General features: G+C 42.4%; 1 protein-coding gene across 1 annotated transcript in view; it reads left to right on the forward strand.

Annotated features, from left to right (window-relative positions):
* Positions 1 to 10,499: 10,499 nt before the first annotated feature.
* Positions 10,500 to 13,796, forward strand: part of Hells (helicase, lymphoid specific) — a 29,850-nt gene continuing 26,553 nt past the window's right edge. Inside the window, exons 1-3 of the mRNA XM_021661244.2 lie at positions 10,500 to 10,670; positions 10,925 to 11,046; positions 13,193 to 13,315. Coding sequence (XP_021516919.1) covers positions 10,640 to 10,670; positions 10,925 to 11,046; positions 13,193 to 13,315 — 276 coding nt within the window. The 5' untranslated portion in view covers positions 10,500 to 10,639. The remainder of the gene's footprint in view (positions 10,671 to 10,924; positions 11,047 to 13,192; positions 13,316 to 13,796) is intronic.

Consider the following 13,796-nt stretch of genomic DNA (forward strand, 5'->3'; position numbering starts at 1 on the left):
TTATTTATTTGTGTTTGTTTGTTTGTTTGAGACTAGTTCTCTTTATGTATCCAAGGCGAGGCTGGCCTAGAACTTAAAATGCATGCCATTCTGTCTCCAACTCAAAGAGGTTAAAGGTGTGTACCACATCTATCGGGCAAAAGTGTATTGGGTATGCCTAGAGAGATGACTGGGTATTCTTCCAGAAGACTCATGTTTTTTTCCCAGTGCCCACATGGTGGCTTACAAAAGTCTCCAACTCTGTCTCCTGGCCTCCACGGTCCCTGTATGCATGTAGTTGCAAGCAAGCAAAACACCCACACACATAATTTTTTAAGTATACTTTGGGGGCTGGCAGTATCATCTACCTGGTAGAGAATGCTTACCTCACATGCACAAATTACTGGGTTTCGCCCTTCACACACAATAAACCATGCATGTGTAGTGTACATCTCCAACCCCAACATGTCAGAGTTTGGGTTAAAAGATCAAAAATTTAAGATCAAAGCCAGTCTGTAATACATGAGCTGCTGTCTCTCACAGGCTGTTCGTGACCCCTCTCTCTCTCTCTCTCTACACCCATGCACATATACAAACCTACAAAACATGGAATGCAAACACGTACCTACAAAAAGAATGACTAGAAACAGCAGCAAAAAGCATACACTGGGGGAAAAGGCAGCCTCTTTCGGTAAATGGGGCTGGGAAAACTGGGTATCCATATGTAGGAGAATGAAATTAGATTCATATATCTCACCTTGCATAAAAATCCGGTTGGAGAGATGGTTGAGCAGTTAAATGTGCTTACTATTCTTGGAGAAGAGCAAGTTTGGTTTCTAGCACCCACATGGCAGCTTAAAACTGTACCAGCCAGGCCTGGTGGTACACTCCTTTAATCCCGACACTCAGTGAGGCAAAGACAGGTAGATCTCTGTGAAATCAACGCCACCTTTGTCTACCGAGTGAGTCCGGGACAGTCAAGGATACACAGAGAAACCCTGTCTCAAAACAATCTCTAACTGGGCAGATAGTGGTGACAGCAGTGCCCGCCTTTAATATCAGGGACAGGCAGGCAGATCTCTAAGTTCGAGGCCAGCCTGGTCTACAGAGTGAGTGCTAGGACATCCAGAGCTACACAGAAAAACTGTCTTAAAGAACTAAAAAGAAAAACAACAACAAAACTGTAACTCTAGTTCTAAGAGCTTCTGCATAGACATGCTACATATACATTCATTCAGGAACACAAATATAACATTAAATATTTTTAAAATAATAATTTTAAAGTAGAACAAATACCTTAATTTTAAACCTAAAATACTAAAATTGCTAAGGGGGAAATATACTTGAAGCCCAGTAGCAGAGGAAATAATGCCAACAGTCAGTAAGAAAACCACTGACAGAGTAAGGACGCAGCCTACAGAACTTGGGGAAATCTTAACCAACTATATGCTTAGCAGGGAGTCAATAGATATTTAGAATCTATAAAAAACTCAAAAATAATGAAACAAAATAATACAGTCAATAAATATACTATAGAATTGAGTAGGTAGTTGTACAACAAGAAATGCCAGCCAGGCATCTAAGGTTTGGTTTTGGTTTGGTTTGGTTTGGGTTTTTGAGACAGGATTTCTCTGTCTAGTCTTGGCTGTCCTGGACACTCTTTGTAGACCAGGCTTGGCCTTCAGTTCACAGTGATCTGCCTGCCTCTGCCTCCCTGCGTGCTGGGATTACAAGGCATGAGCCACGACTGCCTCGTGTAAAATAGCCTTTTAAATAAAAAAAAAAAAAATCCTCTATATGTCATCATACTAACACCATTTCTCTCTGTCTAAATTAAGATTTTTTTTTTAGTGTATACATGTATGTTCTTATGTATCCAAGTTCACTGCAAATTCAAGGCTAACCTTGTCTATATGATGTGTTCCAGGCCAGCCCAGGGCCATATACTAGACCTGTTTCAACAAACACAGAAGTCTTCTTAGTCACTTTTTTATTGCTATGACAAAACACCATGACCATTGGAACTTACGAAAGAAAGCATTTAATTTGGAGCCTATAATTCAGGGGGATTATCATGGTGTGGGGTTTGGAAGCAGCAGGCAAGCAGCATGATGCTGGAGCAGTAGCTTAGAGCTTAGATCTTGGTCTACAAGCATGAGACAGATGGCTGTAGAAGGAGGGAGAGGGGGTCGGGAGAGAGAGAGAGACAGAAGGCAGAAAGAGACAGAGACAGAGAAGAGAACAGCTAGCTGGGAATAGTATATGCTTTTGAAACCTCAAAGACCACCACCAGTGACACACCTCCTCTAACAAGGTCACACCTCCTAATCCTCAAACAGTTCAACTGGGCATCAAATATTCAAATATAGGGGTTTATGAGGGAGGTTAGCATTCAACCCATCTTCAGATAACAAAACAGAATACAGCTCATTTTCATTCCTCTTTTCACACAACTGTCATTTCTTCATGACAGTTTTACAAGTGACAGGAAGAGACAGGTGGTCAAACCTGTGAGAAATCAAGATTCCATAGTGTACTGGTTAGTTTAAACTGTCAACACAACCTAGAATCACCTGGAAAGAACTTCAGTTAAGGAACTGTCGTCAGCTTGGCCAGTGGGCATATTTGTAGGCTATTGTCTTGTTAATGAATGCGGGAAGACCCAGCCTGTTGTGAGTGGCATCATTCCCTAGACAAGGGCTTGTAGTATGTAAGATAGGAGAAAGCTAGACAAAAACAAGGAAGCAAATGAGGATGGATGGATGGATGGATGGATGGATATCAGATTCTGTTCTGGACTGTGTATGTGTGGCTAGATAGATGCTTTGTTTCCTGCCTTGACTTCTCCAAAGTACTGGCCTGTAACCTATAATTGTAATCCAAATAAACTCTCTTGTCCCCTAGGTTGCTTTTGGTCTGGGTTATTTTTCATAGTAACAAATGAACTAGGACACAGCTTGGTACTGAGAATGGGATGTCACTTAATGGACCTGGCCATGTGAACTTTATGCCTTGTTTTTGGAGAAGAAATATAAAATCATTTGGAGTTGTGTCTGGAGGAACTGTTAAGTGCTGGAGGCAGGGTTTGGTGAGCTGATTTGTGACAGTTTGGAAGACAGTAATGCTGAGAAAAATCTAGACTATAGCAGCCTGGCTCATGAGGTCTCAGTGGGGAGCAAAAACTTTATCAGGAGTTGGGCCAGGGACCAGTCACGTGATATTTTGGTTACGAATTTGTATTATTTGATCCTGCCGGGGTTGTAATTATACGAGATCAGCAGCACCTTCTGGGCTTCATTGGGACAGTTGGAATGTATTTCCTCAGAGTAGAACATGTGATCCAAGCGGACCAGGCTGCTAAGACATATTTTGGTAGAACTTGGCATTTTGAAAGTTGAAGACATGAAAAGGACATGGTGAGCAACTAAGGCTTGGCACCCTGTGGCCAGAATCTCTGAGAGGCCATTGGTGAAGATGAAGCCCTGGTTGCAATAGAGAACCCTGGATATTGGCGATACCAGGACTGTGGGCTTTCTGCCAGGAAGAGCTATAGACACAGAATGGGGCCATCTTAGGCCTAGGAGAAAAGCTAATGTGAGAACCAAAGCTAAATGCTGAAGGTTATTGTTCATGTTTTCACTCCCTTAAATCAGTTTGTTTGACCCATCTGTACTGGGTGTGCTTGATCAGACGTTGTGGGGAGGTCTATGGGCAGGAAATATGTTAGGATGTACACTTGCCCCTGATTGGACTTGATGGGACATGCAATGAATTGTGGGTTTTGCCTTTTTAAGCTCCTCCAAAATGTGACTTGTGGCCATGTTTTATTTTTCATTAACCACATGCTTTTGGAGCAAGGATGAAAGATACAGATTAAAGTGATGTGTTTTGGATTAGATTTAGGTTTTGTTTTTGTAAGTAGCTCACTGAAGTCTCATTCCAAAGTAAGTTTTTCCCATGATATCTCTTGTTTATCCTGCATATTTATAGAAATTTGAAGGGTCTCAGAACATTGGATGGTCACTTTTGTATGTATTCTCTGTCTGTCTCTGTTCCTGTCTCTCCCTCTCTGACTCTCTCTCACTCTCTATTCAGAGACAGAGTTTCTCTGTGCAGCCTTGGCTGTCCTGGACTCACTTGGTAGACCAGGCTGGCCTCAAACCTACAGAGATCTCCCTGCCTCTGCCTTCCCAAGTGCTGGCATTACAGCTGTGCGCCACTGCGTCTGGCTCGTATGTATTCTTTTACTAGCCAGTATTGGTCCTTCCAACCTAGAAGTGAGCTATGTTGCTTTGGTCTTTCCTGGGTGGCTGTTGTATATCCAGGGAGTTCACCTGACATCTCCTCCCTATTAAGTTGTAGGGAGCAAGTGTCTCTTCTCTTTGGTGGTGTTACGATGAGGCACTCACAGTATTTCTTTTTCTTATATACAGGGTCTCATGTAGTTGAGGCCTAAGTACTTGAAGATCTTGAACCTTGTGATCCACTTAATTCTTCCTTCCAGGTTCTGGAATTAGGGGCATGTGGTAACACACTTTGGTTTTACATGCTCCCATAATTTCCAAACTAAAAGGGCCAGAATTGCAGGAGTGAGGAGACAGAAGAACATAGGAGTTTAGCTATTGTAGGAGAAATAGCTAAATGTTACTGAGCCTTTGCAGGAGAAAAGGCTCCATGCTTACAGAGGTTCTGTCAAAAGCTCTCATACAAATACTTCAATTCCTATCTGAAACGAATAAGAGGACCTCCAACGACAACCCAGACTACCAGCCATATGAAAAGGGAAGTTTGAGCAGAAGGATTATTCACCAGCAGCTACACAGGGGGGGAAGACAGACTGTCAGGCACAAAGGGCATGTGCTGGTATCTGGTGCTGACCAGACAGCCAGTGAAAGTGAGATCCCACAATGAGTCACGAAACTGACACAATGCTCAGCTTTCAGCTCAAGGTTAAACAAACAAACAAACAAACAAACAAAAAAAAAACCTTTAAATCATACATGAGTGATTATGGCCCAGGAACAGATTCAAATTGCCTGAAACGACTCGTTCCCTCACGAAAGGGGTTACATAACTGTTCTATAGTCACAGAAGAAAGGAGAGTCTTAAACCAAGGCATTTGCCAAACACATTAGTGATAACATCAGGTAGATAGGTTGCAACAAAACGGGGAATGTTGTGGCAGTAATGATAGCTCATGTTACAGGGGTTGTCAGCATTTACTACGCCAGAATTGTCATACACATTTTAATAAAGAATAGACAGTGCACATAGCAACACTGCAAGCAAAATGAGAGGAAGAAGAGGAGAAGACAGGAAATTGAGATACTGAGTCAGAGATATGAATTGTGCCACACCCCTTCGAGGGAATAGGGTCCTTTGTAGCAATTTAGAGAAGTTTTCTGGGCTGGGTGTTGAGGTGGATGCTTTAATCCCAGTACTAGGGACAAGTGGCAGGCCTATCTCTTTAGTTTGAGGCCAATCTGGTCTCTATAGCAAATTTCAGACCAGCCTGTGTGTGGACCATTTGACATTTGAGTGGGGTCTTTTTGTTGTTATTTTATCCAGACAGGTGTAGCCTTGGCTGTCCCAGACTTACTTTGTAGACCAGGCTGGCCTTGAACTCACAGAGATCCACCTGCCTCTGCCTCTGCCTCCCTGAGTGCTGGGACTACAGGTGTGTGCCGCTGTGCCAGGCATTTGAGTGGGGTCTTTTTTTTTTTTTTAAAGATATAGTTATTATTTATACAGTATTCTGCCTGCATGTGTGCCTACATGCCAGAAGAGGGCACCAGATATCATTATAGATGCTTATGGGCCACCATGTAGTTGCTGGGAATTGAACTCGGGACCTTTGGGAGAATAGCCAGTGCACTTAACCTCTGAGTCCCTGAGTGGGATCTTATTTGAATAGATTTTAGAGAGCCTCTCACTCTTTGGAGAGAGTAATCTTAAAATTCCACTTGTTCTCTCTGAGACTGGCAACTTGGTGCAGTGCCATCAGGAATTAGTCTCTCACTGAATATGGTATCACGACTATTGGGTCAGGATACAAACTCCCTGCTAGAAAGTGGAAATTTTGCTTCTTATTTTTAACCCTTTTGTTTTTTGCACTTTTTTTGTCTCTCTAATAGAAAAATATTTCCTATAGATTTTGTTTAATAATTAGATTTTAAAAGTTTATTTTTGTTTGTTTGTTTGCTTGTGTTTTTTGTTTTTCAAGACACGGTTTCTCTGTGTAACAGACCTGGCTTTTCTGAACAAACTTTGTAGACCAGGCTGGCCCTGAACTCACAGAGATCCGAATGCCTCTGCCTCCCAAGTGCAGGGATTAAAGGCATGCACCACCACCACTTGCCAAACCTTTTTTTTTAACCTTTTATTTTTAAAGGTAAGAAAGAGATCCACTTTGTCACTCAGGCTGGCCCTAAACTCCTGATCCTCCTTGCCTCCACCTCTGGAGTACTGGAATTACAGGCATATATCATACTTGTCTTTATGAGGTCTCACATAGTCCAGGCTGGCCTCAAACTTCCTATGTAGACTGTTTCTAAGTAGACTATGAGGCTGACCTTGAATGCTTGTGCATGGCTGTACTCAGCAGCTCTTCTGTAGGTTCTGGTCCCTGTTAGAAGGATGTTAGGTTAGATGGAGATGGTGCAATTGGCTGTCAAAGGGACTAAAGAGCCAAAAATTCTGGCTCTGGATCTGCATCTTTCCATTTCACAGTTTGCTTTTATTTTTTTCCTTCCATTTTTGTCTGTAAGTGGGCACTGTGCATGTGTTTATTCTACTTGTGTGACTGGGTCTGTGTGTGTATGTGCACATGCACATGTATATAAGGAGGTTTGTTCACTTTACTCATTGAGGCCCAGCCTCAGTCAAACCTAGACTTAGGGTTATGGCTGATCTTGTTAGCCAGATTGCCCTAGGGATCCTGTTTCTACCTTCTGAGGTTGGAATTGCACATGGGCCACTATCAGCATGTAACATTTCACATGGGTTTCTGGGGAGCTGTATTCTGCAAGCTTTTGGCAAGCAATTGAACCCATGATCCATTTGCCCATGTCCTGTTGTATACTGATAATTAGCTAATCAGCCCTTTAGAATCTTCACACAGGGAGGGCTTATTTTTTTTTTTTCTTGGAACCTCAGTTGACTTGTGCAATGAGATTGAGATAGGAACGGAGATGTATCCAGTAAGTTTTGCAACACAAAGGAAGGTAACTCATTGTATTAGTAAACCTTCAGTGTGTATTGAATGTGGCAACAGTAGGAGACAGCAATTTTAAAATGCTAGTGTAGATACTTGTTTTTGTGGGGTTTTGTTTTTGTTGTTTTTTACACAAGGGGTCACTCTAGAGCAGGCAACTGTAGGAGATAGTTTAGCATCCTGGGATTTCTCTTGGTTTGCAATGTAAACACACACCCCTCAGCTAACTATGCACAATTGGGTGTGCCTATAATTAAAAACAGATGCACTAGGATCAGTAAGCAAAAGCCTATATTATTTAAGCACGCTAATCAAAGTAGAGAAATCACCCAAACTACACCCTTTCGCCACCAAACTCCTCCACAGAAGGAAGCCCTGTGAGTAACCCTCTCATTGTAGCCCACTGTCAATCTTGGCAATTATTTCTTTCTGTTCTATACCATTGCTTTGAGTAAAGTCTCCCTGCTAAACTACAACATTTATTTCAGTCTTGGAATAAGCCACCAGAACCCTGGAAACATCCAGGCTAGATTCTGACCACCAGTGACAACTACTTAGCGTTTGCTGACCCAGAACTCTCTAAACAGGCTCACGTCGGTCCTCCTGCTTTTGGCTTCAAGAAGCCGGAGTTACAGGTGTGAGCCACTATGTAGCTTAAACCGATCTGAAAAACAAGTGTGTGGCCCAGGCTAACCTCAAATGTATAGCAATTCTCTTGCCTCAGAATCCTTTGTGTGCCACTAAGCCTGGTTAAGTGTAGATAATTCCCTTTGTTGTTTTGTTTTTTAGAGATAGTCTCACTGGCTGTCTGGAACTTATTATGTAGACCAGGTTGGCCTTGAACTTACAGATCTACTTGCCTCAGCTTTCCTGAGTGCTAGAACTAAAGGTGTGCACCTCAATGACCAGCTAAGTGTAAATAATTCTAAAGTAAAATGTAAAGGGAAGAACTGATGTTGCCAAAAGTTAATTCCTCTTCCTTCTCTAGCTATAGCTGCCTTCCTTCTCCAAGAGAGATTTAAGTATTTGAATAATAATGGAAAGAACTCAGTGAACATTTAGGAACCCTGGAGAATGGAATGTTAATCTAAGATTCCTGGAGTAGGCTTCTGGGATGACTACCCTCAAGAGAAAAAGAGGGAGTGAAAAGGTAATTCAGATGCTAGATTTGCAAATTTTATTTTTGGGGAAGTGGGGGCATTCTGTCTTTGTTTAAAGGAGACCTTGTAGCATTAATATGAACAATGGTTAGATTTGGTATTGAGATCCGATTGGGTGGATAGTGAAGTCATTCATATAAAAAGGATTTTCCAAGACATTTTGTGGGGTTAGAGAAATATAACTTGTAATATTTTAGAAGAAAAATCCCAATGTTATATCTGGTTTAATCAACCCCTTTCTGTGACATTCCTCCTTGCCAACTCTGCTTATCAGGAGCCTTCTTAAAAACACCACTACCACCATCACCAAAAACCCCAAGAGTCTGTTGGTAGTCTTTATGCATGTATGTGGATCACTCAAGAGGCCAGAAGAGGCATTAGTGTCTGGAGCTGGAGTTACAGGCAGCTGTGGGCTCTCTCTCGGCCATGCTTACGCTGGGAACCAAACTCAGGTGGTCTGCAGGAGCCATCTCTCCAGTTCTCACATTAGCCTGAACTACTACTGCCTTCGTGAGAATAACTGTAGTTTCTGTGTAGGTTACTCTTACCCTGGGCTAACTGGCTTTTGACATTTCTGTGCCTGTCATTTCCCCCCATCCCGCAGGCATCCAATTACCCAGCTAAAAGAACCACCCATTCTCCCACTATCCTATTGTGTCCCCAGTTAAGGAATTTAAGTAGCCTATGTATATAGCTCTAGTTCATTGCTGTACAGTTTTTGTTGCCCTGGAAGCATTTACACCAAGGCCCTAGAAAGTGGATGGACAGTTCTTTTCTTAGCTGTTTTGAATATTTGGTCTGCATAACAACAGCAAAGATGGGTCAGGAAAAGAATGTAGCAATGTACTTATTAACAGTGCAGGATTAAGAGCAGATGCCTGTCCTTTAAGAACCAGATGAATTTGCATTGTGCTCCATCTCTTGTTTGTGGACAAATCAATTTACTCTTTCTGAAGAATTAGGAAGTGGATCATCAAGGCATGGTAGCATATAATGGCATTTTCAGGGCAGAGGCAGGTGAGTCTGTTTAGGAGTTCAAGGCCAGCATAATCTACATAGCAAGTTCCAGGCCAGCCAGGCTACACAGTGAGATACTGTCTCAAATAAATAAATAAATAAATACTTAAAATCTGATATTTTAAACCAAGAGGATCCTAAAGGTGGATATGGAGTATTGTAAGCTCATGTCTTTTTATCTTAATTTTTCTTTTTACATTTTTGTGTACGCGTTCAGCGGAGTAGGGGTGGGTTTACAGATGCCACTTGGTGCTCATAACGATTACAAGACAATTTGCAGGACTTTTCTCATGAGAAAGGGTAAAAGGAGTTGAAACCTAAGCAAAAAACAAAAAGCCACGAGAAAAACCCTTCAGCACCCCATTTTATTACAGCCCTACTTAGTTTCTGAATGTTTTAAAAGTTTCATGTGCCCCAGGGTGTCTTTAAGTAGCTAGTAAACAAATTCTAATCCTGTTGCCAGCACCTTGCCTGCGCGACATTGCCAGCACTGCCATTCACCACGTCAGGTTAGGCAGCATTGAGACTAGTTCAAGGCTCTGTGCAACCAGGAAAGCATTACACCAACGCGGCTACACTTCCAGCCCTAGTTTCCGAGTCTCGTCTCTTTCAGTTATCACTCATTACCTTTATCTTATCCTAAATAATTTTTCCTGAATTAGCCATGATCTTAAATTCTTATCTCTTCTTACTCACAAAGCAAACACCCGCAGTTATTTGGGAAAGAATTTTACGAAAAATGTGGACTAGAACAGTGCAGGGTCCAGCGAACTTAGCAGTTTTTGACATCCTGACATCGACCTTCATCATAGCTTTCTTACCGAAAGAACATGGATTGGGGGTGTTCAGTGGGAGTGTGTGAAAAGGTCCCGCACACCGCCAATCAATTCGAAACCATCACTAAATAAAAAGGGACAATCTGGCCCTCTACGATCCGAGGAGCATCACGGACACGGGAGAAGGTATAGGCTGGAGCCAGCAACACCCACTTTTCTGAGATTCAGGTCCAGGTAAAGGCTTGAAGCATCCCTAGTGTAGAGAGGCAGACGGAAAGGACCAACTACTACAAATCTCGTGAGCGGAGGTTCATAGCGGGCGGGGGAGCCGGAAGTCTCGCGAGATGATGGGGTTCTCCCGCGAAGAAGAAGCGCGGGTTTTTCTCGCGCCCGGGAGTGAGCGAGCCGGCTGAGGGTGTTGCGCTGTGAGGAATTAGCCCGCGGCTTTTGAGGGGTTCACCGCAGGCGAGCAGGTTCCCGGTCGGTGTCCAGCCATGCCTTCGGAGCGGCCCGCGTGCAGCAGCGGTGAGCAGGCGGCTTGGAGGCTTGTACCCCGTGTGGAGGGAGCCTGCCGCGGTCCGGGGCTAGAGGGGCAGGTGGCGTGAGGGGTTCCCGAAGTCGCCCTTGCACCCCTCTTCACGAACTGAGTCCGCGTAAACGGGACCACAAGCTCTGCTTTTGCTTCGGTTGGATCTGGGAAGGGAGGAGGGTCATGGCCTTCGGTAAGTTAGTTCTAACTTAGATCACACTCTAACCCCCTCCCCCAATGCCCCCCTTAGAGCTCGGAGCTCCAGAAATGACTGAGCAAACGGAGCCTGCTGTGATTACCCAAGCCATGCTGGAAGAGGAAGAACAGCTCGAGGCTGCAGGGCTTGAAAAGGAGCGGAAGATGTTAGAGGAGGTAATGCTCCATGACCCGAGGCTCTCCACCCCTCATCCTTTCCCCGGGCTATCCTTCTCCACTTGCTTGTCCTTCCCTTGAGCTTGAGAGCAGCCTGGTCACTTGTCTTTTTCGTGCTTGCAAAGATGAACTCTTAGCACGTTCTGTCGGAGGTGTGGTTTGGGGGCGGGTCGGGGGCCGGGGTGGAAACGTATCTTGAGTGAAGGTTTCAGGTGGCCATTAAGATTTACCCAAGGTCTTTGATGAATGCTTTCTATTGCCGTCTCTATTTGCTTTTTAAATATGTACCTTCGCTGTATGCCTGATCGTCTACATTAATCTTTAATGCCCAGAATCAGAATGTACAACTAGACAGAGATGGTAGAAGTTGGTGTCAGTCAAAGACTGACTAGTGTGGAATCTACTGATAATTTCTTCTTTCTCTTTGTTTTGTTTTTGAGACAGTCTTAAGCTGTTCTCCACACCCCATTCATCCTGTAAATCATGTGTCCAGGGAGTCACAAATCACAATTTTTGGCATTATTCTGTACTTTTTTAATTTTTCTGTTTTTTTTTTCCCTTTTTCTTTTTTCTTTCCTTCTTTTTTTTTTTTTTTTTTTTGTTTGTTTGAGACAGGGTTTCTAGTCTAGCCTTGGCTGTCCTAGACTCTATTTGTAGACCAACCTGGCCTTGAAATCACAGCGGTCCACCTGTCTCTGCCTCCCTGAGTGCTGGGGTTACAGACTTGCGCCACAGCTTATTCTGTACTTCTTAACTGAACTCTTGCCCTCACCTGCCAAGACTTCTGGGTCCGGGTCCTGGCCTTTTCTCTCAATTGTGTGCTTTCATCCTTGGGACCAGGTGTAAGTGCCTAAGAGTTCCTGAAACCATCTTTCAGTTAATCTTTAACTTTTCTATTTTTGGTGCAAACTTGCACAGTCGACATTCTTGTTTGGAAATACGCCAGGTTCTGCTATATGGTTCACAATGGCAGAGATTTTTTTTTTTCACACAATTATTTTGTTTAGTGAGATTGCCATTATATATTCACACCTCTACCAAAGCTTATGCAGAATTTTTCAAAGGAAAAAGCATAAGGAAACTGCTGTAACACACAGTGAAAATATCAAAAATGAAAATAAAAAGGATGCTGGAGAATTGTGATCAGTGATGTCGATATGCTGGAAACTTGTCAAGCAGCAGTGGTCGTCATGTGGTTCACACCACAAAATCTTGGAAATCCCAATGTTGGAAGCTTTAAATTTCAGATGTTGAAATTCTGAAAGTCTTCCAAGCTGGAATTAGATCAGAGGCTACCAGAAAGGGACAGGAAGCTGAATTTTGAAGATTAGCCACACTACAGTCATGAGAACTTCAGTTTCAGGGCACTGGAGAGATGGCTCAGTGGTTAAAGAACATTTGTTGCCCTTGTGGAGAACCTGAGTTTAGTTCCTGACAGCCATATGAAAGCTAATAAACATCTAACTGCACTTCCAGAGGTTCTGATGTCTCCTAGGCATTCATGGGCACTGCCTATGAAAGAGGCAAGAGGTTTATTGTGTTCACTAACCTGATCCAGGTTTGAGGGGCTGAATTTGGTGATAACATTTTTGTAGGCTGAATCTCCAATGGCAGAGGGCATCATATGGCCTGGGGTTTTTTTTTTTTGTTCCGAGTTTTTTGAGATGGGGATTTCATGTAACCTGGATTGGCTTAGAACTTCCTATTTAACAGTGGCTATCACTGAACTCTTGATTCTCCTTCATTTACCTCTTGTACTGGGATTACATGCGTAGGCCACTATGCTTGGGTAACAAGTTTTAAAGTTATAAAAAGATGTGGTAGGCCCTGACCAGTGAGGGTTTGTTTGTTTTATTTCAATTAGCATAAAAAGTTACGGTCTTCGGTGGTATTTTCATACATTATGTCATTGTACTTTGATTCCTCACTTATCTTCCTCACCCTCCTTTTAGTACTTTGATTTCTGTGGGTTTTGTTTTTCTGTTTTTATTCCAATTCTGTTTTCATTGCATTGTTTCATTCTGTTTTGAGACAAGATTTTGTGTTGTCAGGCTGGTGCCTAACTTGCTATGTAGAAGGATGGCTATGAATGATACTTGGGCCTTTTTAGTAAATTCAGTATCATGGAATATTTTTCTTTGTTCAGGCTCGAATGTCTTGGGATAGAGAGTCCACTGAAATTCGGTATCGCAGACTTCAGCATTTGCTTGAAAAAAGCAATATTTACTCAAAATTTCTGTTGACTAAAATGGAACAACAGCAGTTAGAGGTATGTATGTATGATTAACTATAGATAATAGGTTAGAAACATTTTGGAAACAGCTTTTTGGGGTATAAATTAGGTATAGTAAAATGTAGAGATTTCAAGTTTATGGTTTCTGATGAATTTTTTAAATTAATTTTATTTATTTTTTTCTGAATGATTTTTGTTTTGGAGGGGGAATCCCTGCATATCTGTGTGTGTATGTATCATGTGCATAGCTGGTACTTGAAAAGAATAGAAGACAGCATTGGATACCATGATAATGGAGTTACAGATCCTGTGGGCTAACATTTGTGTGTTGCAAAATGAATCTGAGTCCTGGAAGAACAGCCAGTGCTCTTCATGGTGGAGCCATGTCTCCAGTTCCTGCTTGATGAGTTTTTACCAGTGAATATATAGACCAAAATATATATCACCAAAAATATATAAAAAATATATATCACCAAAACCACAATCCAAATAATATATATTTCCATTCCAAAACATT

Source organism: Meriones unguiculatus, chromosome 1 (genome assembly GCF_030254825.1).
Source record: "Meriones unguiculatus strain TT.TT164.6M chromosome 1, Bangor_MerUng_6.1, whole genome shotgun sequence".
Lineage (NCBI taxonomy): Eukaryota > Metazoa > Chordata > Mammalia > Rodentia > Muridae > Meriones > Meriones unguiculatus.